Source organism: Labrus bergylta, chromosome 22 (genome assembly GCF_963930695.1).
Source record: "Labrus bergylta chromosome 22, fLabBer1.1, whole genome shotgun sequence".
NCBI lineage: Eukaryota > Metazoa > Chordata > Actinopteri > Labriformes > Labridae > Labrus > Labrus bergylta.
The window spans coordinates 21,408,029-21,433,712 of NC_089216.1; the positions used below are offsets into that span (position 1 = coordinate 21,408,029).

Here is a 25,684-nt window from a genome sequence, read left to right on the forward strand (position 1 = left end):
GTAAATGTCCAAGATTCTTCCACCGAAAATAAACCTGCATGAGGGAAGAGAGAGAGAGAGAGAGAGAGGGGAGGGGGAGGAGGAAGGGAAAGAGCCATTCAAGAGGGACCAAAGGGAAAGAGTGTCCGTTTCAATGGAATAAAAACTGCGCACTTTCTTTAAGGACTGCCTGATCTGATCGCAGCGTGGACTAATCCAGCCTAGGAAATGGATATCAGTGGCGTTTTTGGATGATCAGGAAATCCGTGTCCATCGCAACCCCTGCTGCCATGGAGGCAAGGGGGGCTTGCGATTTTTTTTTAAAAGCAGATTGGATATCGGAGGAGGAAACGAGCTGTGCAATCATTTAGAAAGGTGATATGACTGTGCAGAGATGCAGGATCTGTGATGAGTCTCTCCGTCATGCCTTGCCCATGGGCGATCACATCCATATTTTGTGGACTGGGATCTATCTTCGTGTTCAGGGCTCCCCGTGTCGACATTTACATCTGAACACGATATGGATTCTGAACAGGGTGAAATGTTTGTAGGAGAGGGCTTTTAGTGGGCTGCGTCATCTGTGGCTGGGTGAGGAGATGGACTGCTTTTCATATTTTCTACTGAAACAGTTTGCACAGAGAGAGAGAGAGAGTCGGCACACTGCACACAGAGGGTAAGTATAACTCATTGTATAACTATCATGCATACACACTAACATGTGATACAGCCTGTTACCTAATTGTAGGAGAGCCAATGAGACTCCATTGAACACGACCCAAACTACAGGATCATTATCCTGTAATAAAGGAGGACACGATCCACATTTTTACTGTGACAATACAAGCCCACTGCACGCGTCTGATCTGTACACGAGATGTGTGTCTTCGAAACTCATCATGATGAAGAAACGTGTGTGTAGATGTGACCGTATTATGACGACGAAGATCATCACATCATATTTTAAATAAATTATCATTCAGCCTTTACTTTATTGAGAATAAAGGCGACAAGTTGAAACATTGCAGCATTTCATTTCTACAGCCGATTTTGTTTTGTCTGTTTTCTCAAACGCAAGAGGCCACTGGAGCTGGTTTTTGGTGATGTCATGTTTTTACGGGAAGGATGGAATAGTTTACGGGAAGGTAAGTCTCGAGTTGATGTCGCAATCGGATTTGGTTCATTTTAGTGAAATGCTTGTAAATGCACATGAAGCGAGTAGGAAACGCTGATTTGTAGAGTGTGGGGGGTTCATAATGGTTTATTGAATAACACCAGGGTGGACTCTGATGTTAGAGGGAGAAGTGTCGTATTTTCTTTCTGAAATGTCATGTGGTGAAGTTGTGGCGGGTTCTCTACTATTTCCAGGAAGAGCGTTTGAATTTTCTTGCCTAGAATTTTCCTGTCTCCACCCCTCTGCCTGCTGTCCTTCATGCACTTTTCTCATGTCGCCACTGGATGGCGATCCAGGATAATGAATAGCCTGCTGTTTATGAGACTGGGATTCCGGGTTTTGCTCTGAAGTAGTTCAACAGGCTGTTGGTGTTAAGAGGATCTTGGAGGTCATGTAGGTTACCTCCCCACCTATTCCTGGATTCCTCTTATTGGGTCTGAGGGTGGAGGGGGGTAAGCTACATGTTTTAAAACCCTGTCAGCCACATCATGATGTTTGAAGAAATCCTGCCAACCAGGGGTGGTTTTAGGATCAGAACTTTAGGGGTGCTCAACGCCTTAAAAAAATGTGACACTTAGAGTTTCTGTCCAATCCTCCTGCTCAAACACTCACTTCTGACCAAGAAATATTTTGTGTGGAATTTTCTTTGGCTAACAATAATAACAACGTTTAGTCACACGTGTTTTACACCACAATATAGTTTGTAAGGAGAAGAAAGATAGAAAAGTATTCAGTTTGTCGGCTTCATGTAGGCTATTATTACAAATTTAAATTTATTGTTTTTATGTTATTTTGAAAGCAGTTCAGGATCATTCTCCTCGTTGAGCTGTATGTTAATGCCAACACATTAAAGCCTTTTATTAAACAGTTTTGAATGCAGGACTTTTACTTATATAATTACTGATTTTACCAAAGTTCATTATCTGGATATTTTCATCACTAATAAAATTACTTTGCAGCCTCACATTTTCTCACCAAGAATAAAATACCTGTACTTAAATGAACCTCTGGGTTTTACCTGCTATTTATTAATATAAGTAAGAAGGAAAATCTTTTCCTCCTGACAGTGAATTATCTTTACTGTTCCACTTATTACCTGGGGTATAGTGGTCTTAAACTTGTCAACCTACTCACCACACAACCATAATCTCTCTTCATTAATATTAAACACCATGCTTCATTATCACAACATAACTAATGTAAGTGAGCGAGTCACTGCTTGACTGAGGAAAGGCTACCCTGATATATTTCAGTGATACAAAAGAATGCATAACTTTTTATATAATATGTTTTAAAATTTGAATTTGTTGATGCTCTAATAACAGTTTATTATTTATGTGTTGGAGTGAGGGAGGGGTGACGTAAAAAAAAAAGAGAGCGATTTAAAGCTGGCCTGAACTCTGACGACGGGAGTGAGAGAGTTGTTTCTGAATATGAATCACTTTTTTCTTAATGTAATGTTTCAGAACCTTTGCCACTGTGCAGAAAAGGTTATCAAGAGTTCATGGTTTGTGTGAGAGAAACAGCCCTAAAGACATGTGGAATAGACTAGATGGTTATTTGCCTACTGGCATCATTGGACAAAAACATTAGAAAGGAACATTACAGAACATACCCAAAAGATTTAGGGAACATTCCCTTAAAGTTCCCTGAAGTAAACAAACTTTAAAGAACCTTTACTGCCCTACAAAGACAAAAGACCTTAACTGGTCAGAATGTTAAACTGAGAAAAATGACTTTTAAGTCTTCTTGTTGTCCAGACAAATTAGTTGCAGGCAGAATATTGGAAATTCTTTTTAAGAGGTTATTTATCTACATAGAAATCTTGAGCTCAAACTTGACCTTTGACCCCTTATTTGGAAGTTAAGGTACTCTGCCTTTGGATTGCCTGTACAATAATAAGGGTTCATGCCAAGGCAAATGGCATTAACTTTCATTTGATAGCTCACATGGTTGCTGATCACTATATATAAATAAAATAATATATATATATATATATATATATCTGTCAAATCAGTATATGATAATCATGAAATCTAGTGATCATGGTACAATTCAGTGTAATCATATAAGTACAACTGAATGTAAATGAGAACAAAATAATGTGCATTTGAAGGTCACAAAGGACCTATTTTATAACCCATTGTAATATTGAATTGAACCATTTCTCTTCATATTCCTTACAGTTTGAAACTGATTTTGTAATGCCAAGGTAACCTATCTGTAAATGTTTTCAGATAAAACATACAGGGCCTAAAAGTTTGTTGATGATGTTGTGTGTACGTTTTCTAATAGTTAATAAAAGTCACACAAGAATAAATGATCTTAGATAGAGGAGAGTTATATATATATATATATCAAGTTTTTTTATAAAAGTTCTCTCATTGATCTCGGTGTCTGTGTTTCAAAACTATCCACATCAACATTTTCCCTCCAGAGCAATGGGCCATGGTTAAATTACACAACCAACACTCTGTCAGTTCTTTAGTCATACTGTGTGTCAGAAGTGCTTTATGACAGATATTAACACCTTAGCTCCGTTTGAGTGATACAAAGAACCTTAACTGAAGTTGCAGGACTCTGCCTTGGTTTCTCAAGATATTTGTCCACATGATAAATCATATCTGTAATGTTCCAAAAATCTCATTTTAGAATAAAATGCCTTTGTAGGGCAGTATAGAACTTAAAGAAGGTGTTTAAAAACCCTCTTCACCTTAAGAGTTTATTTTAAAAAACATTGTTCAAAGGATTTTCTGTGGGTTTTTAAGTATTTTTTTTATAAATCTTTTGATAACCTTTAGAAATGTTTCCCAAAGGTTTGAAAAAGTCACAAACTGTAGGAATCCTATAGCTAAACATGCCACTGTGAAGCTTGGTTATATCGATTATATAAGCAGTAGGGGCAGCTGTGGCTGAGTGGTAGAGTCCAGAGGTTGTGGTTTGACCCCCAGTTCCCTGCAGTCAAATGTCAAAGTGTCTTTGGGTTAGATACTGAACCCCAAAGTGCATTTCCTGCAGTGGAGTAATGCATGTGAAAGGAATAGGTTTTGTCTGGCATTTAGGCACTTTGGACATAAGTATGGACAGGTGGTAGTGTGAGGTGCTTTGATTGGTCAGAAAACGTTTGAAAGTATAAGTCCAATCAATTAACCATTAACAGGTCTGTTGACAAGATAAAAGTCACAAAGGACTATTTAAGTCAGTGCAGCCAGTACCAACCTGACTGTTCAAGTGAACAAAGTTACATCAACTTCACAAACTGCTGAAGCGCAGTTGTGCGTATTCTCCCGTAGGCGGCGACGCATACACAGCTCACGCCTGGTCAGTGTGTTTTCTTTTTGTGAACACCAGAGTCAGAATCTGCTTTGTATGTGCTCACAGTCACACATACAAGGAATTTGACTTCCATAAACTGTGCTCTCAATGTACAAAAGTATAACATTAAATATCAAAGTATAAAAAAACAAACTCAGTACTACAAGACTACATAAGATAATAGTGCAGTGGTGAGAAGTGCAGAAGATGCTAATTAACGTGACAATAAATGATGTCATTATGTAACAGATGGAGTCATTTGCTATAGGCAGATATTTATTTTTCCTGTATTTACATGAAGGCAGAGTGCATAGGTGAATGTCAGATGAGGAAGGATAACTATATTTACATCATTAAGTGCATGACCACACATGGATAAATAACACATACAATATCTGCTCATTTCCCACAGTGCAGTGGTGTAATGGCAACTTTTAGTCCATATTTATATTTGAAAAATTGTCCAGATCTGGGCAACAGAAACAACAATATTCTATGAAGGTGTGGACCAAGATACTCACTTACTATGATCTCAGTGCTTTTCCAAATAGATTGTAGATTTATAATGTAACTCTTTTGTTTGATGGAGCTAATGTTTCTGTCTCTCATGACTTAACTGTATAATGTTTCTCATTCATAGTGAGGGAGTGAGGAACATGGATAAGCACTGTAGTGCTGTGTTTGAGGAACCACCAGCACCTGACTGAAGTCAACATGGACTGTTCAGTCCCACTAAGGATAACACGGCTGCCACCTCTTAGTTGTGGTAAGTTAGACATAGCCAACTCAAACTTTAATGCATGATTATTTAATTTGAAGAGCTGTCTTCATATGCAGCGGTCACTTCTTTAATAAGGAACATGATGAGTTACTGATCCAATCACATTTCATCATGGTGTTGTGTTAACTGAACAGTTACACTAACTAAACTAAACCATATGGATTTACTCAGATTAAAGTGAATGTTTTGAATATAATTGTAACATAGTCAACATCACAATTCACTCACATCTACAAGAATTTCCCAAACTGATCTACAACTATAAAATGACAGCAAGCCTTAATGTGGACTAACCCAAATCAGACCAACTGTTTACATTCTGGGTTTTTTTCTGCAGGGGAGACACCTGCAAGCATCAACTTGCCCAGGTAAGAAGTTTGACCTTTGACCTGCCTCTGAGGCACATGGGAATGTGATGGCTTTCTTGTTATGTCAGGATGTGTGTCAGTCCTGTTTTGTCTGTAGGAGATTTGTTTGTCTGAACGTCTTTCAGAACAATGAAATGTTTGAATTGCTGAGATATCCAGCAAAGGAGTTATGTATGTGCCGTTTCTGACTCTGTGTATTTCAATGTGCAGTTATTAAGCTCTTGAGAGAGAGGCATATCAATTCTTTCCAATGTGGGTTCAAATAACTGGACCCTCTCTTCTAGATTTTCTATCTTAATAAAGACAGCATACCTGAGGGAGCATGTCTCCTTTTCGATCTGAAAGAACAAACTCAAATAAAACAATGAGTGATTCCAATCTCTGGGTTTAACATTTTGACTATGGCTTGTTTTTATAGCTCTATTATTCTTAACGTCTTGTCTTGGGTAAAGCAAATTGGTGCAGTTCTGTATGTGTTTTCCATCATTCAAATTGGCTGAAAAAGTTATGGATGGGTGGATGGATGGATGGGTGGGTGGATGGATGGATGGATGGGTGGGTGCATGGATATATGGATGGATGGATGGATGGATGGGTAGGTGGATGGATGGATGGATGGATGGGTGGGTGGATGGATGGATGGATGGATGGATGGATGGATGGTGAGCCTGTGAATACAGGTGCTCATAGCTGTGCTCTGCTCACACTCATCAACAGACCCAGTGGGGTAGAGTGCGTTTCTTAGGACGGAGCAAAACTATGGCACTGACAGAACGTGGCGTGCACAGTCTGCAAGTATTATTTGGTGACAGAGAAAATACAACCAGAGGGTAGAAGAAACAAATAATGATTTATGCTGAAACAGGCATACAACATTGCTACATGGTGAGTTCATTGTTATCATATCACTCCCCACTGCACTGTATGCACTACACGTCATCACAGACATATATCACAACATCCCCCAGATTAAGCTGAAGAGCCCCTATAGATGTGGACGAAGATAAACCTTATTACACACACATTTACGCAGCCTCTCCCAGGACCCTGCAGAGTCTCACACACCTTGGGTGTGACCAGCGTATAAGAACCAGAGCCACTGAAAAAGTGGGCGGTCACTGTTGAGCTCTATTCTCCTCTCAGAGTGGCTGTGATTTGATATTTCAAATGATTGTGATTGTGTCTGCAGAGACTCTGTCCTCTGTCTGCATTTGGATTTTTTGGTTGACAGGGGATGTTTCTGGGTGGGGAGCAGGTGACTTTCCCCCAGCCAATGACAGCTCACAGGTGATTTTCAGTGTGGATACAATTTAGATTCAAACACCTGAGAGCCGAATTAAACAATTTGTGATGCTCAGTTTGTCCCAGCAGTTATTTTATGATTAAGTGCTGCGAGTGGTAATGTTTGCTTTTCGTTTGCTGGGCCCATTACTCTTAACCTGCCTGCTTGGCGTCTGTTACAGTTATTTCCTGAGTTTCCTGAAATAATGTGCTCAGAAGACAGTCCTGAAAGCTGCTGCTTTCGTGGAATCTGGGAAAGCCAACACATGTAGAGCTTTGTATTTGCTCATTTAGATATGTCATTGAGCTTTGGACTTAAACACTGATTCTTCATGACTTTCTAAGATTATATCATATTCTTTTTTGCACAAATTTTAATCTCTTTAGCGTTGAGTTTCAAGACCAACGAATGTTTGCTTAGTGAGATTCTCTCTTAATATGATTAAAATGTTTCCTGTTTTCCTCTTTAATATCTCTTGGTGTCAAATTGTGCATAAAAAACAAACAAACTGAAAACTAGCTGAAACCAACTGGACAAACCACTTCTTTAAATGGAGGTCTGATAGTAGATGACCCCACAGATCGTGTTATCTCTTCCCAGGGGACTGTCAGCTCCAGTAGGACCACCTGTTTTATTGAATCTGAGAACAGAACTATGTCTGGTCTCAGGTTGGTTTCCACAATGTGCTCTGGGAATCTGAGCTGCTTCTCTAGGTCGGCCTTAATCTGCCAGTCCGGTGCAGTCCCAAGGAGTCCCACTGCCCCCCTTGGCTGGTGCTTGGGCTTCTCCCCTGCCTGGATGAAAGCAATCGCCTGCCTTGCTGGTTGGAGAGGCTTGTTCCGGGTGATGCTGGTGAAGATGGCTTCTGCTATCATCTTCAGCACCTGGTTGTGGCGCCAAGTGTAGCGTCCTTCTCCCAGGGCTTTTGGGCAACAGCTGAGGATATGCTCTAGTGTTCCTCTTCTGAGACACAGAGGACATGATGGTGTGTCCACCTTGCCCCATCAGAAGAGGTTGGATGGGCTGGGTAAGACATCATAGACGGATGCAATCAGGAACTTGATTCGGTAAGGCTCAGCGTGCCAAAGCTCGGACCAGGAGATCTTGCGGCCCACTGCTTGTTCCCATTTCATCCATGCGCCTTGCTGTCGCATCCCCACCATCTGGCTAGCACGCAGTTCGTCCACACCAGCTCTCATCTCCTCTTGGACCAGTAGGCATCTGTCTTTGCCCAGGGCTTTGTCGTAGCGCGTGGTTGGAACGCTACCAAGCCCTGCTCGTCCAGATGCCACTGGGCCGACCAGCACACTGTGACGCAAGCGTGACTCCGCCTGCTTGACTGCTTCCTGCGCCCTCCATTCCTCCCAGTCCTGACTATGATGCCAGCCTGGGAGACTTTCGGGTCACTAGATTCCCTGTATTGCAGCACCTCTCTTGCATGGGTAACCATAAACTCTTCATTCAGGCTGCTAATGGGGAGCTTCAGTTTGTTCTTCTGCCCGTACAGAGTGATGCTGCTTTGGCTTCGTGGCAGGCCCAGCCATCTACAGAGGTAACGACTGATCCTCCTCTCGAAGCCCTCTACTGTTGTTAATGGGACCTCGTAAACTAGCAGGGGCCACAGAATCCGGGGGAGAACCCTGTACTGGTAAATCTAGGCCTTGAATTTACCAGGCAGACCCGATTTGTCCACTGCTGTCAGCCACGCCTCCAGCTCCCGATTTGTGGCCTTGATGGATGCAGAGTCCTTCAGGGTATAATCAAAGGTCTTGCCGAGGCTCTTGATGGGTTTCTCAGTGGCCGATGGAATCTGGGTGCTGTCCAGAGTGAAGCGGAACTTGTCTGTCACCATCCCTCTCTTGAGCACCAGGGACCTATATTTTGCAAGCTTGAAACACATCCGAGCCCAGGTGATGATCTTCTCCAAGCCCTGAATGATCCATCGTCACCCCGGCACTGACGTCGTTGTAACTGTCAGGTCGTCCATAAAGGCTTTGATGGGGGGCTGGCTGACTCCAGACTTGGTGAGTGGACCTCTATACTCGACTTCGGCTGACGTGACCAGCATGTTCATAGCCAAGGCATAGGGATCATCACTGTGATCAGTGATGATCCCTTTCTCCAGCCGATGCCACTCGGATGTGACTGTCCCAGAGGTGACTCTCAGCTTGAAACTCTTAACTAAACTAATAGTTCAAGATGAGGTCCCTGATTTTACCTGGGACATGGTGCCGATCCAGTGCTGTTTCCACCAGCTTATGGAGAATGGATCCATAAGCATTGGTGAGGTCGAGCCACAGCACTGCTAGGTCTCCCTTCCCTTCTCTTGCCTCTCTGATCAACTGCGTGACCACACCTGTATGCTTGAGGCATCCTGGAACCTTTGGGATTCCAACCTTCTGTACAGAGGTGTCAATGTATTGATTCTTCTGGAGGAGCTCTGTCAACCGACGGATGGCGAAGAATATCTTCCCCTCAACGCTGAGGGGGAATCCAGACACTTTTTGCCAACCTCCATTATTGGGCTACCTTTCCCATCCTCCATTTAACCCTCAGGATCTTCCACAGCCGGTGAAGGAGTCTGGGACACCTCTTGTACACTTTGTAAGGCACTCCACTTGGTCCAGGGGCTGAACTGGCTCTGGCTGCCTTGACGACCTCCTGAACCTCCTTCCACCTGGGCTCCTCGCTCTTGAAGTCAGTGGTGGGTCCTGGGGGCTCTATCAAAGGTCTATAGGGACCTAGGTCTTCTTCCCTAGCAGCATTATTAAAGTATATCAAATTTACAAGTTCCTACATTTGACAACAGAATTCTTAAATAACTTGTTGGAACCAGTTCTTAATATTCAATTCATAATATTTATTTTTTTGCAGTTATCGGATTTGTGGGACAAACCGGAGCAACCTGTGGAAAAACCCACAAGGATGGGGAAGGGTGATAGGGTTTGGGTGTGAGGAGAGGGAAGGGGATGGGAGAGGAGAGGAAAGGAGTTGAGTTATTGGGGATGTGAGGAGGAGTCAGACGTATTAGGTGGTGAGCTCCTTTATCTTCTTCCAACTCTTTGGTTTCCTCAGTCCAATATAGTGTCTGAACCTTTTCCAGTGTGAAGGCTTCTCGTTTGCTGGGACCTCAGCCTCTTCCTGGAGTTCTTGGGTTAACACATCAGCCATGGGAGTCTCATTATTGTTGTTGTCCTCTGAGTCTTCAACCTCCTCCTGGAGTTCCAGAAAGGCTGTTTCCATGTTTTTCTCTCGCTCAGCCTTGAGCTCATTGGAAAGCTCAAGGTTGAGCGAGGTCTGGAGACTGAGCTGAGCTTTAACTTCCTCAAGCTCTCTGATATAAAATGCCTCCTCCAAAGCTTTTTCCTTCTTGATCTGCATCGCCTCTGCCATCTTTATACGCAGGGCTTTCTGTTCAGCTGTCAAGTTCATAATAACTTGATGGTCCACCATCGCCCTGTCTGCATTAGACTGGACCTCCTTTACAAGTTCACTTTGCAGGATGTCAGCCTGATGTTGGACAGTTACAACTTCCTTCTCATAACTTTGGTGGAGCTTATTGTGAGAGTTTTGGAGGCTCTCCATTTCTTCTTCAAGAAACTTGTTCTTCTCTCTTTCCAGCTGGAGCTCAACAGCAAGCTTCTCCTGGCTGACTTGATGTTCCTCTATGAGCTCCTTGTTCTCCTTCTGAAGCAGTCTCATGAGGCTCAGCTGAGTCTCCTGCTCTTCCATTAGATCCCTCTCCTTTTGACGGAGGGCGTCTTCTTCAGCTCTCAGTTTGGAGATCACTTCTTGGTCCTCCAACACCTTGTCCTCCAGGGACTGGATTTCCTCCACAAGGTCAGGGTGAAGGATGTCAGCCTGCTGTCTCTCAGTGGGAACCTCCCTTTCACACTCTTTGATCCCCTGCTGTTCTTGGACTACAATGTCCTCTCCCCTCTTCTTCAACTTCCCCTTGCTGATTAGATGATCCACTTTCAGCTGCACATACGCTTCTTGAAGAAGTTTCTTTGGCATTTTCTTTGCAGCTTCCATCTCCTCAGCTTTTAGCTGTGTGATTTGAGTGTCTTTATTAGTGGGAACTTGCTGCTCCTCTACATCCATTTCTTTCTTGGATCCTTGTCTTGTCGACTCATCACAAAACCTGGCTCTCTTATTTTTCTTCTTGCAGCTTTCCCTCTCCGTATTAAAGAGTTTAACATCTTCACCAAGCGTATCGATGAAACCCTGTAGAACTGCAGCACAGGCTTTTAATTTAACATCTCCTATAAACGACACGTCTACAACATGACAACCTGACAACCATAGAAAACTAAGATATTAAGATAAAGTTTGGGCACTTGCAATACTTAAACAGCACACGGGACACTAAATATCGCTAGAAACAGCAAAGTCCGTGCCGGTGTTACATTTAAAAGAGTTACCATGTTAACTCGTGATTGTGAGCCGACTGAGTCTGGTTGTCGTACGTTACGAGTCCTAACGAAAGCCTATTTGTTTAGCTTTCATTAAAACATATCTCATAAGTAATTTTGACATTATGATAATACAAAAACGGAACAAAGAGGCATTTGTTGCAGCTGACAGAAGTAGCTATTGTCAACCGCCACCTTAAGCCCAGCCACCACCATCGGACTGTGTTGTCCCCACAAGCATCGGCGTCCTCATTCATGTTCCGACCATACCTTAGGGGCAAGGAAGTGTGGACAACAGGAGCGCGAGGAGTATAAATCCTGTCTGCATATTATCCCATATGATATTTTGTAAAGTGTCTCGAGATAACACTTGTTATGAATTGACGCTTTACAAATAATGATTGATTGATTAGAGTCTCATAGTATATTTCTTCAACAATCTTAACAGCTTGGAGGTTTTTTTCACACAATGCAACAGAGATAAATTCCAGCTATTTTGCAAGAGGTTAGTACTGTTGGTGGTCAACTGCTATGAGGCTTAATACTGTATGTACCAGAAATGTTTTAAGTTTAAATCAAATTCACAACATATTTCATTGCATTCCCTTTAGTGTTAGGTTATAAAATCTACTTCAGTACTAACAGTAAATCTTAAGCTGTGATGATGTCACCATACTTGACTTGCACAGCTTGGCACAACCCTATACACCAGGGTTTTGATGTCGGCTGGTTGTTAGTTAAGTAATTCCATATGCTGCACCTGGGACCAGTTTTGTCAGAGGATTTATTGTGACAGGGATCTAGTTAAAAACATGGTAGATGAGTGGCATATGTTCAACTGCACAAGGAGCCAATAGGCTTTCGTATATTGTCCTGTAGATGTTAGTAATGGAAGAAATACAATACTACTAAAGAGATTGGTTTGGCATAGAAAGCCTTTAGATAAATGGAAGATTTACAAAAAAAATGTGTCCTCTCAATAGGTGCATTACATTTTTTACAATGTTACAATTTTATTTACCAGACATTTTAGTTAAAAGTAATCCACATCTGAGCGTAAGTGCAACAAGTAGGGATCTACACAGGAGGAAACAACATCACTAAGTGCCAACAAACAACCTCAAGTTAGATCAGACACAGATGCCGACAGGCTGTGCACAGAGGCAAATCCGAGGATGTAAAGGTAGAGTTTTTTATCATCATCAAGAAGACCATCAGCTATCACATTTATATCATCATTATCATGATCAATATTCTTATCAGCATCAACTACATCCATGATTCATCATAAATATCATCATCATAGGCGTCATCAGCTGCATCGAAATCATTAAGGGTATTTTCACACCTGTAGTTTGTTTGCTCTGGTCTGAATCATAGACCATTTGTTACATTGTTAGGGTGTTGCTGCTCACACTTACTTTCCAAATTCAAAATGGACTACACAGACTGATGTTTGCTCTGGTCATCAGTCTTTATATTCTTTGAATTTACCACTGTGGGCAAACCACACAGTATGAAAAGGAGGCCGACTGCAGCTTAAAAATAATATGTTGATGTACCCGAGTCTCAAACGGACTATCAAGACAGTTTAGGAGAGGGCGCACGTTCGTCTTCTGAAAAAGCACCTGCTCATCCAGCGAAACTGTTCCAAAGATTGGCTGTCAATAGAGAGGTCGGATTGAGGTCGGTTCATGTTCTTGCTACAAAGAAATAGCACCACAGTCAGAAAAGCGGGGTTTCAAGTGGTCTTGGTGCAGGTTGTTTGGTCCTCATCAGGGTCAGATAGCCAGCTTTCACACCAAACGAACCACACTAACTTCACTAACAGACTGGAGTTTGTATGGACATAAGCAAACAGGTTAGGTGTGAAAACGCCTCAGTGCCTAGCTGTTCATGAAAGAGCTGGGTCTTTAGCTTTCACAGCAAAGGGACACTGCAGATTGAATCCATGTGGTTATGTATTCCACTACAGGGCGACACAGATGTGAAGAGTCTAGCTAGCAGCTGAGAGCTCTGTTGTTAAGGCAGGGTAGGCGCCTTTCTGCCAATGTAAAATTGGATGAGGGAGTTTAGGAAGGGGTCCTTTGAGTCGTTTTTGATGTCGTGAGCTGGCACCTCTCTAGCAACCAAACCAAATTCCATAATTTGGTCCAACCTGAACCGGTAACCATTCAGGTGGTACTCTGGTGCCCGAGAAGAGACCAAGGTTATTGAAATCTCTTCAATGTGAGAGGGGAAACCTCAATGGCTGTCCTTTGACTTCACGTTGGGCTAAAGGCCCTGACACACCAAGCCGACTGCAAAGAATGAGTGGTGACGAAGGCCGGCTTTGGTGCCGGCGCATGACGCCTTTTGTCTTAGCCAAAAAGTTTTACTAGAACACACCGCAAAGACTGCAGCCGGCGGCCAACCACCACGTACGTTCTGCGCATGCGTTAGAGGAAATAACTCTCCGTGCCAGCAGGGGGCGGTAGTCTGTAAAGGTCATTCCAAAAAGGGGAAACCGGAAGAGACGAGCAATAAACCGTTGTTGTGATACAAGAAAACCATTTTCTCACCACTGTCGCTCAACACTCATAATATATGAAATACTAATAGAGAATAATGTCGGATAAAAAAGTGAAGATGGCGCTGGTGTTGTCAGCCCTTGTTCTTTTATTAGTGGAACAAGAAGAGAAGAACAGCTTTTGTATTTCTTCTCGTGCACTGGCTCTCATGTTTCGCTTAGCTGAGCAGCCAATCAGAGAGATTTCTTCCCCCAACCGTGCAGGCAACGGCTCACACCCATTCAACATGTGGAAACGGCCAAAAATAGGCATCCTTTTTTTGCTCGATTCACATGTTCAGTTGGCGGTTGGTGAGAGGAATCACTCCATTGAGCTAAGCAAATCAGTGCGTGAGAAGAAATACAGAAGTGACAAAAGCAAGTTAACGACTTCAACTTTTTATCATTATTATTGATTTATTGATAAGTACCTATATTACGAGTGGTGTGCGACAGCGGTGTGAAAATGGTCTTCTCAAATCATAACAATGGTTTTTATATCCACATTCTTCATCTGTCCTCGTCCTCTTCCAGTGTCCCCTCTTTGGATTGACCTTTACAGACTACCGTCCCCTGCTGGCATGGAGAGTTATTTCCGCTCTTGCGCAGAGTGAACGTGGTGGTTGGCCGTCGGCTGTAGCCTAGACTTGATGATAACTTTTTTACTTTTTTTTAGATAGTCACAGACCTTTTTTGTTTGTTTGTAGTTTTATTTTTCCTCTTGGCTGTCTATAATGTCACTGACTTTATTCTGATGGGATTACAGATCATGATAAATTGCACTTTGTCCTGTTTGGTGGCAGATGCAAACAAGACTGTTATCGTTGTTGCGGTGTAGAACTAGATCAGCAGTTCCTAAGGCTGGTTAAACTTCCTGAGCTGACACAGGAAGTACATCCTCTGCTGGGCCTTTTTCCTGAATGTGTGGATATAAGGGAGGTCCACTTCAAGTCCTGGGAGAATGGATCCCAGGAACCTGGAGGTGCAGTTAAGTATGGTGAGGGTGGGAGTGTATGGACACTTTTCTAGTCTTGAGCAAGTTTATCTCCAGGTGGTTGTGAAGGGGCCCCTGAGGTGCAGTCATTGGTGTGTAGAGGAGAAAGAGCTTTTAATGTTTTTAATGTTTTCTTAGATACAAGCAATAGACAGATTGAGCATGCTCAGTGCAGGGGGAGTACAATTTAGGATAACTTTTTCCATCTGCTTTGTCAGCATCCTCCAACTTCTCCTTTTCTTCCTTCTAAGAACTCCAATCCATGTGCCAGCCACATTTGCCACACCCTGTAAAAGCAAAAAAAAAAAGAAAAGTATGCTTCCAGAACATTCAGGGGTTTCTACTGTAAGACATTTCTAGTTATCGTTCAATATAAACTTTGTCACAGCAGTGATAAAAGAGTGAGCATATTTCAAATGACATAAATGTTATTCCCTTGTTTTCCTGCTGCCCAACACCTAACCATATTTTTTTTTTTTACAAATGTCATACCCTGAGATAAAAGGACACGGAATCAAAGAAAAGAAAAGTATGTTTGGTTCAAAGAAGAAAAAAAGGATTTAGGAAGGGAGGCAGGGAGAGCTGACTCAGGATTTCCAGGGGGAGGAGTGCAGGAAGCAGTGGGTGAGGAGGTGGACAGGAAATAAAAGGCGGGAGGAAAACACCTCTTCATCGTCCTCCTCCTCTGTCATCATCAGCCGTGTCATTGAGGGAGGAGTGTCACAAGGGAGGAAGGAGAGGTGGAGCTGATATCACTCGCCTCCTGCAGATCTGTGAGGGCGTATTACCACATTCTCCCTGTTTAAACTTTTAACACTCACATTTATGCAATCAGTTTAAACAGCAACTGGGAGAGAGAGAAACACTGTGCCTATGTAAAGAGTGCTTTACTGAATAAGAACAGAGTAAGAGCTGAAGATAAGAGGAATGGAAAGATATGATGAAAAAGAGACGAGAGCTCCTCGGCCTCTCTGATTATATAAGTTTGCTGCAAAAGAGGGCATTGGGTTTGTGTGTGTGCGTGCTTGTCTCTTGTGTTTGTGTGTGTGGGGAAGACAAGAGTTTGCAAAGTGGAGGATGCTCAACATGCCTGCTGTCCTTCACTGTGCGTGTGGCCTGTGTTACTCAAGTATTTGTGTGTGTAATTTTGAAAGGTGTGTGTGTCGGCATATCCACCAGTGTGTCTTTTAATACTTCTAGTGTATATACTCTAAAAACTTTATCATAACATTGAAGTGTTTTAATCAGGAACATCTTAAAGCCCTATGAAAGGTTATAAAGAAGAGTGTGATGTTGTTAATTTAAGCAGGTCAAGGGAATAAGTTGGGGACAGGAGGTGTTGCATCAGTATATAAAACTCTGGAGGGTAGGAAGTTAGGAAGTGATGTTTGGCATTTTGCTTTTAATGTGATTCACCAAAACTACCAAAACTAATCTATAATACCTGTCATATGTAAAGGTGAAGAGTAACACATTATTCCAGTAATATTGTGAACAGAACCTTTACATTTTAAAGTTCTTACTCACTTATTAAATTGAATCTTTTTTTTTATTTTGAAAGTACGTGTGGAAAAGATTTGTAGTGGTGCAAAAGTGGTTGCTTTGCATTATTTAGAAGACTAATACAAACTACCCGTGCATGTTTTATTTGGTACTTGCAGGTGCAGAGTGTTGATATAATGTAAGCCGATGGATTGAAGCAGGTTGTAGTATTTGCTGTTTGTTCAAATGACACATTTGACAGAAGAACAGAAGTTGTCTAGCTCGTCAACAAAATAGAGCTTGAGTCATACAGACTACAATAACTGACAAAGTAAGTCAAGATGGTGATTGTGTGTAGTCTAATCGGGTAAGATTTGTGATGTGATGTTGATAAGGCTTTCAAAATGTTTATGAAGGTAAGTCTTGAAACTTAGGTTTGGGTTAAACCGCACTGCAGATGTATCTAATAAAAATAAATTTTTTAGAGGAAACCTGTCACCTTAGCTATGACTTCAACCATGTGCACTCTGCTGGCCAAGTGGTGTAGCTTACACATTCACTCCCACATAGTTAGCTGGACTCAAATAGCCTTCAGTTGTTCTGCAATAGACAATTATTTTATTTAGAGAATTGCAATTGTCAAGAAAGCTGCTCCAAAACAGCAGCAGGTGTAGACACATTTGTCGTTCTAAAAAATGTTTCCTTCAGGCATTTAACTGCTTGTGCATCGCCACCCTCAGAGTTTGTGTTATTATTTAGGTTCAGCTGTTGTTGCTACTCTGAATAGCTGATCTGTGCTTAAAGGGGGCTAAAGATGTGGATGTGTGTGTCTTGAATGCTTACTCAGGCTTTAGCAGATAGTGACTGAGCATTTTACAAACTGGCTGCTTTATTTCTAAAAATATGCTAAACCTGTTAGCTTTCTTGTGCTCACCCGTGGAGCTTCCCTTTCTTCTATTGCTCTCCATCTTTCTACTATTCTGGCTTTCTGATTCTCAGGTTTCTACCCACCCCCATCCATCTACACCCTGTGGCCCCCCTTTGACCCCCTGTTACCCCCCATCCACCCCCTTGCCATCCCTCTCCCTCCCAGGGCAAGCCTACAGCTCCCAGCCTTTTGTGCCTGCCTCTCCCCCCCCCTCCCCCTCCTCCTCTGCCTCCCCCAGCCTTTGTGTGTGAGAGGCCAGCAGAGGGAAAGAGGAGAGAAGAGGGTGAGACAGGAGAGAGTAGAGACAGATCCTATAGATCTGATATGAGACTACACCTTGAAGCTTTTTATTTCTACATGTTCTTACTTGACTTTTGAAAAAGCAGTACGAGTGAAGGCTGTGCATTTGATCTGCTGGAGTGTCAGCATTGTTTTTTTTGGGCGCTGTTGGGCGCATGATGTATGTCTGAACAGTTATATTTTAAAAAGAATAATCCCTATAGAGATTATTCTTTAGCTCCTCTTAGAAGTTGATCATTAATTGTGTGCACTAATGTGAATAAGTTCATAATCTGCAAAAAGTGCACCAACAGGAAATACATTGGTTTGCAAACTCTAAAGCAGGGCTTCTCAAACTTTTTTAGACCATGGACCCCTTTCAGGTGAGACATTTTTCCAAGGACCCCCTCATTATCGTAACGCTGATAAGCAAATGTTAATACTATGTATTATTATGCAGTACCGGTACTTTCCAACGATAGAATTAGGCTACATTTATACTTTACAAGTAATTCATTTTATTAACTTTGAGAAAATGAACATCGCAAGAGTGACATAGTCTTGCGATGAAATTAGAAATGTTGTCATGTATTATAAAACTTACTTTCAGTTAGTGATTTAACTTGATGAATTATTTGCTCCTTATCCAAATCACTGGCAGGAAGCTCTGAACAAACCACAGAGTGTATTTAACAGTGTTTCAAAACACACATTAAGCCTTATCAAAGAAGATTTACATTACTCATATTCTTATGTCAAACAATTCACAAATATTTCGCAGACCCTCAAGCTATGGTTCGTAGACCCCACTTTGAGAATCACTGCTCTAAAGGACCAATCTCTAAGATATTTACTGAATTAAATCAAAAAGGTATCTTACTATATGATCAGTCATTAAGGAAACATGCTATGTTGAAGTGCTGGCTTCTCTGACAACAATGCAGCAGCCAGTAACTCCTTCTAACTTTAGATTCTGGTCCTGAATGATCCAGATTTGTTTGGATTAGAGAAGGCAGGCAGTTTTAAAGGGATACTTCACCTGTTGAAACATGAATCTGTATTGACATTGGGTCATATATGTAAAAATGTGAAATACATATTGAAGTTGGTGCCTTCTTGGCCGAGAAAAGGCAGAAAGTGTCTTTTTAGCTCGTGGATGAAAGACACCAAATCCCAGAATGCACAGCACCGCAGGCCACTCCCACTAAATTGCAATGTAGATCGTAACTTAAATAACTATAACTTAAAATAAATAATAGCATCACAAATAGAAAAGGTACAGTGGAACACAGTACTTAAACATTACAGGCACTCACAAGAGAAACTCTAGGCTGTTACACCTGATATCTAATTAGCTGCACTGAAAAAACAAATAAATAAAAAATCTAAAGGTAGAAAATGAAAAAAAAACGGAAAAAAAAACAGTGCCAGCTCTGTTTCTTTTTTCACATACAACCTTAGTTGTATGTTGTATGTACTAGTATAAAATGAAGAACTAGTAAAAACACAATTACAATCACATTCATTACAAACACAATCTGAAATGATAATTGTAAGGTAAACTAAAATATTTGGTTTTCCCTTAAGATGACAAAACATAGCAGTAGCTGCCTGACCTTTAAACTGTCACAACCACTTGATGTTACAGTCCTTATGTGACACAAGTTAGGTCACTTCAACATGAGGGGCATGTTCTTCTTCAAAAAGATGAACATTTCGGCCTTCTCAGCCGCCAGCCTGCTCCTCCTTTCATCGATAATAATGGAGGCTGTGCTGAAGAGCCTTTCGCTCTCCACACTTGTTGAAGGTGCACAGAGAAATGTAGTTGCTGTGACCGTCAGGAAGTTGGTAAACTTTACAGTACAGCAGTAGATTGTCCGAACGCAGAATAGTTGGCTCACCTAAGTAGGTCTGCACTTCAATACCTACACTTGTGGCCACAGATGTGCTTTCCTCCAGGATTTCATCAAAAATGCTTCGAAGTTTGCTCTGGCTTGCAGCCTCCATCCGAGGTATCTTCTCTGCTGGCTCTGAGGCTGATGAGGTCCTCTCTGCTGGCTCTGAGGCTCCTCCTCTGTTCCTCCTCATCACTTCTTCCATCTTCCTGACCTCTGTCAGTAATGCATCCCTTGCCTTTCGTGAGGTTTCTGCATTGGTGAAGTACCTGGATCAATAAGAATAAATATATAGAACATTTAAAGTTGTTAGAAATAAAATTACACGCTTTAATTATTGACAAAATAAACGTAAATGTTGCTTAGTGTCTACACTAAAGAAACAACTATAGTATTACAGGCTGTCTCTCACACACATACACACACACACACTCTTATTAAGGGTTAATAAAAGACCCTACATACCTGTCTTTATGGCTCCAGTAGCGTTGTAACTGAATACAATGGCTCAGTTTCCAGGTCTCCGTTTCCCCATTTCAAGAGGCAATAGGGAACGTGTAAGAAAGATACCTTTTGTGACTGGGTTTGCAAAAATGAGACTGTGATTTCCAGGACCTTTTTTATGAATGGTACTTGAGCTTATATAGCATATAGCGTATAATTGAGTAGTCTTCCAACTACTCAAAGCGCTTTTACACCACATGTCACAGCCACCCATTCATACACTGATGGTAGAGATCACTATGTAGTATCATCCATCAGATGTAATCCATTCATACAACACCACTGAAGAAGCAGGACATGTTGCTCAGCTGGGGATTGAACCCTCAACCTTCTGGTTGAGGCGACAACTCTACCAACTGAGCCACAGCCGCCCATGTATGTTACCCAGCCGTATGAATACAATTACAGTAAGTACAAGTATAGCCTTATAAATAAAGACATACCATTGATTTGGTCTATGAATAGACAATGCAAGTCAGTCAACCTTGATGCATAGATCATGCAATGAGTCAGGGCCCTAAGATTTATGAACCTCAACGCACCATGATATACAGTATTCAAAGATTTAAAGGATTAAGAAGATTCAAATATAAAACATCATCATCGAAACCGTAGCCGAAACGTTAGCTTCTTTACTAGTTGTTGAATATGTAGCTTGATAGACAGCGTATCTACATTTCAGAATCCAAGGTATTTTAAAGATGATACAGTCACATAACCTGATATTATCATTTCAAAGCAAGCAAGCTTTGTATTTGTACATGATAAAAACACATTTTTCACGATAACATGTTGACGTTTACGTAATCTTTTTTCAGACAGCTCATTCCCATGAAGCATGAGACATTTATACAGAAAAAAAAAAGACATTTTAGTCAGAAAATCAATAACGATCTCTCTCACTAGAACCTTAGCTTCCTGAAAAGTAAAGTATCTGATATATAAGATGTTGTTGATAAAACCGTATGCAAGTTTCTATGTAAGATAAGACATATATTGAAAACAACCTATTCTTGATACAAATCATATTTCTTCTATGATGACATTAAATATATTGAATAAAAGGAGCATTAACTTTAAATGCATGTTAATTTACAAACAAGACTTTAGTGCTTTAGAATAATGTAGCGGGGCGCTGGTAGTGCGCCCCATGTATGGAGGCCGTGGTCCTCCAGGCAGGCGGCCCGGGCTCAAATCCAGCATGTGGCTCCTTTCCTGCATGTCATTCTCCTCTCTCTCCCTGATTTGCTACTCTATCCACTGTCCTGTCTCGCCAATAAATGCACAAAAAGCCCCAAAATAAATCTTAAAAAAAGAGTAATGTAGCACATTGTCTTTTGAAACAGCATGGTGGAGGGAGTAGGTTAAACTGTTTCCTGTCACCTGTTTCCAAAAATAGTTTTACTATCAAGGTTGCTGAGAAATGTATCTCATGTCTTCAGAACCAATTAACACATGATCACTCTCTGACAAAGGTCTTTGAGTTCAGAGATCAAAGAGTTCAAAACAGACTGGAAGTATTCTGTATTTGATCAAACAAGAGGAGCAGACACTCTCCTACTGGCCTACCTATGTTTCTCACAGAGCTGCTAGCAGATAAACACATGAATGTCTCAATAAGCTTGTCTCAGTGTGTGTGTGTGTGTGTGTGTGTGTGTGTGTGTGTGTGTGTGTGTGTGTGTGTGTGGTTCATGTAGGAGAGTATATTCCTGGAAAGCCAGCTGCCACTCCTTTTATCACAGATAACTTGATTAGAGGAGCTTCTGCAGCACACACACACACACACACACACACACACACACACACACACACACACACACACACACACACACACACACACACACACACACACACACACATATTGGATAACCTATTCTGGATTCAGTGATGTAACCGTTTCCCCTAAAGCTTGAGCTCAACTCAAGGAGTGACATTCTATTCTTGAGTAAAAAAATAAACTTTGCTAGCCAACGTGCAAATATAAGTTTGTTTTTGATTACAAAATAAAAGCCATGACAAATATAACTTAAGTCTTTAGGAATGTCTGGCTCTTTAAATTCATTGCCTGCTAAGTAGCTTCTGTGACGGCATCCAAATTTGTACCTCAAAAAATGCTAATAGAATTAAAGCTCTTGGTTTCTTTTGTGCCAATGAACCGCTGCAGAGCAGAAATGACTGTTTCAGGATGTGAGGTGCTGACCTTTCCCTGAGATCATACTAATAATTGATCACTTAGATAAACACCAGCTACCTTAAGAGCCCATTATTGCCCCTCCCAAAGTCTTCCTATAGTTGGCAGTTATAATTAGACCCTGGGGTAATTGGCTGACTAATTGCTGTTGGTAGTATACAAACCTAAAGGGACTCTCTGCTGTTCAGTTTAACAACTGACCCTGGCTTCTTTTTTTAAGGTGTGATAGTTGTGTTTCATCTCGTGGGAGGGGAAGGGGATACTGGATATCAACCTCCAGTGTAGTCATTACCACAGTGGCCCAGATGTCTGTAGTTACACACACTCCCAAGCAGAGACACACACACACTCCTGTGTGGTGAACCTACACATGCTGGCTCTGTAGGCAGCAGACTCATTCATCGTGTGTGTTTGCAGAGAGGAGCTGCTGTCTCATATATCTCTCTACCTCATTTCTTTCTGTTTCTCCTCCTCTCTTCATATCTGTGATACTCTCCCTCTTCTCCTTCAAGCCTTTATACAGCTCCCCTAGTATCTATAAGAAACAAATTCCTGATTGTGTGTGTAAATGGTAAATGGAATTTAGCTTATGTAGCACTTTTCTAGTTTTCTGACTTCTCAGTGCTTTTACACCCGTTCACACACTGATGACACAGGCTGCTGTGTAAAGTGTATGCACAATGCTTTCTTCTTCTTTGATCATTGATCTCTCCAACCTTGAGGGTGTATGTGAGGAAGGGAGGGTGGACTGTAGGGTTCTTTCATCTGTCATGTGCTGACAAACACAGAGAGGAACAGTGTGTCTCTGCTCCTCAATGTGAGCATCAGATAGTACAGATCCAAGAGTTTACAGAGTGTTTCTGTGTGTCTGTGTGAACTCTTATCTTAGCTCTTCAGTGTTCTCCACAGTGTGTAACACCAAGACACACACACTTTGTTACTTCACATTGTCAGGTGTGCAGATGCAGCGCTGTTAGCTGTTTCAGTCAGATTGTCTGCCATGTGACTTTTGTTTATAGCTCTGATGCTTTTAGTCCAATTGCCTCTGTGCAAACTCATCAAGGGTAAGTCAACTTGTACTGTATATACAGCAGTGTGTGTGTGTGTGTGTGTGTGTGTGTGTGTGTGTGTGTGTGTGTGTGTGTGTGTGTGTGTGTGTGTGTGTGTGTGTGTGTGTGTGTGTGTGTGTGTGTGCGTTTGAACATGTGTTTAGTAGATAGGCCAAATCCAGGACCAAGAGCAGGGTTGTGTTGCCATGGTGAAAATGAAATCCAAAATGCAGAGTTGCAAGGAAGCCCCTGATTGGTTGAGGAGCCATGCATGGGATTGTGATGCATGCTGTTAGCTGGCCAATGAGACAGAGGCTGAGCCAGGACTGTTGCTAGGGGGAGTAGCTTGGAACAAAGTGGGTTCTCTCTCTCTCTCTCTCTCTCTCTACTCTCTCTCTCCCCCTCTCTCCTCTCTCTCTCTCTCTCTCCCTCTCTCTCTTCTCTCTCTCTTCTCTCATCCTTTCTTTCCTGCTGCTCACTCTGCCTTTGCCCTCATTGACTCCTTCCCCCCTCCTCCCTCCTTGCTCTCCTCTCCTCTCCCCACCCCAACCAACTCTACATTTTTTTTTCGCACTTCTACACATGGAAAGGGGAAAGAGCACATGTTGGAAAATTCACTGAATATTTCATGCAGCTTGTTGTGTGGTGCATGGGGCTGTTCCAAAGAAGCCCTGCACACCGAGTCTGTTTGTATCTTCAGTCTGCTTCAAAGTTTGTTTGTTTATTTATGTTATTGTTTTTTCTTAGTCTGTGCATGAATTGAGCTTTTACACACATCTCACACATCTTGTGTATTTAACTGCTTCCTGTCTTTTCTGTGTGTCGAGGGCTGAGGGGTGTTTTTTGTGTATATTTGACATCTATGGGTTCATGGAGTTCTTTAGGGTCTTTTTAACTCTCTAGTTGCATAGGTTGTGTTTAAACCCGAGCCAGGTGGCATTTACAAGTCTGGCGTCATGTAGGACTCCCCTCCCCCCCCATATCCCCAACTGCTTATTTCCTCTTTACTGACTTCACTTCAGGTTCTGTTGAGTCTAGTTGATAAACAGTTCATAGTCAGGATGTTTTATTACAACAACAGACGCTCCATAAGTAATATGAACTTCAAAATTCACAATGTTAAATATGTTTGTTCTTTCCAATGAGTGTCTTTCATTACTGATCATTCCCAGAATGCTTTGCCTTGTTTGCTTTAGTAATTGCCATTCCAACTCTTGTAAAACCCCTGTACAAAGCTAAAATAAAAATCCAAGGTCCTCTGTCATTATTTTGGCTTTGGCGCACCCTGGACAACAACTTAACTTAACTGTATTTATTCTAAGTGGTGGATCTGTACATAAATAAAGTAGAGATGGGTCATCATTTTTTGAATATTTGGACTAATTAATTCATAAATAAATCAAGGTTTTCATGCAGCTGGCTATCACATCCTCACATCACATGACTTTTAGTGGCGCCTAGTTGTACTGCGGTATACTATCATTAGATGGTGGCTGTAGCGCATCTGAACATTTTTTGCTCACTGCCATTATCAAAAGAAGAAAAAAGCATCGAGCTACGTTGTGGTGCATTTGCAAAATCCCATTTTGAAAAGGACTATAGACTATACAAACTATGATTTTATTGAGCATTACTATGTAAAATAGATTCTGAAGTTAAAAGTACTATGCTTGTAGTATTAAAGTAAAATGTCCATTATGTGTTAGCATCTAGCTAACAAACTACATCAGGGTCCCTCTGTGAACATTCCTATGAAAATATTTAAAATGTATTTGAATAATGGCCAATGAGTTTTTAAAAGTAATTTGTAATGAAATGTCTTTCTCTTTAATAAAGTAATACATGTCCTTGGTGTTAATGACTCTCGTTTTGTACAGGAACAGGTTGAGGTGTTGCGTGTGCATCCACTGATGACACTGCTGCGTATCATCAGTCACAGTCATGAATGATTTGTTTTATTTATAACAGGATGAGTTTAATACATGGAGACAGCTAGATGAGAAGGGAGATGTGAGGTACGAGTCATCAATGATTGAACTCTGCCAGGAGGCAGCAGCGATACAAAGAATGACCTTTTTGTTCGTTTTTGGAAAAGGTAGGAATATTGTACGTCATCCCACAAGTGGGGAGAAACAGTAACAAAGCATCAGCTCTTCCCACACATATTTCTGTCCCTCCCCTTTCTGTTTCCTTCCTCCTTTAATTTCCTCCCTCATCACTTCCTGTTTCCTGGCTTTCATCCTCTCTTTGTTCAGCTTTCCCTCTCACAGACACATTTTTTTGTCCCTCTGCTGACATTGTAGTTTGTGTGTATGTATATGTGTGTGTGTGTGTGTGTGTGTGTGTGTGTGTGTGTGTGTGTGTGTGTGTGTGTGTGTGTGTGTAATGAATTTATTGCGCCGATGGCTGCCACGGGAATCGCTGAAGTGAGCCTTCCTACTTATGAATCAAACTCCACTAATAGAGCCGTGCTGGCTCTGAGATGACATAACAGACACACACA

The 25,684-nt window shown here is 41.6% G+C and overlaps 2 protein-coding genes and 1 pseudogene across 2 annotated transcripts in view; 1 reads left to right on the top strand and 2 right to left on the bottom strand.

Annotated features, from left to right (window-relative positions):
• Nucleotides 1–154: 154 nt before the first annotated feature.
• The window catches only part of kdm6ba (lysine (K)-specific demethylase 6B, a), a 107,715-nt gene continuing 82,185 nt past the window's right edge, over nt 155–25,684 (top strand). The window contains exons 1-3 of the mRNA XM_020642778.3: nt 155–652; nt 5,106–5,231; nt 5,584–5,614. The gene's annotated coding sequence lies outside the window, so the exon portion shown is untranslated. The remainder of the gene's footprint in view (nt 653–5,105; nt 5,232–5,583; nt 5,615–25,684) is intronic.
• LOC109990590 (uncharacterized) lies at nt 6,277–9,662 on the bottom strand (annotated as a pseudogene).
• On the bottom strand, nt 9,628–11,312 carry LOC136176984 (trichohyalin-like). Its single transcript, XM_065950705.1, has one exon. The coding sequence runs from the start codon at nt 10,998–11,000 to the stop codon at nt 9,924–9,926; it is 1,077 nt and encodes a 358-aa protein (XP_065806777.1). The 5' UTR covers nt 11,001–11,312; the 3' UTR covers nt 9,628–9,923.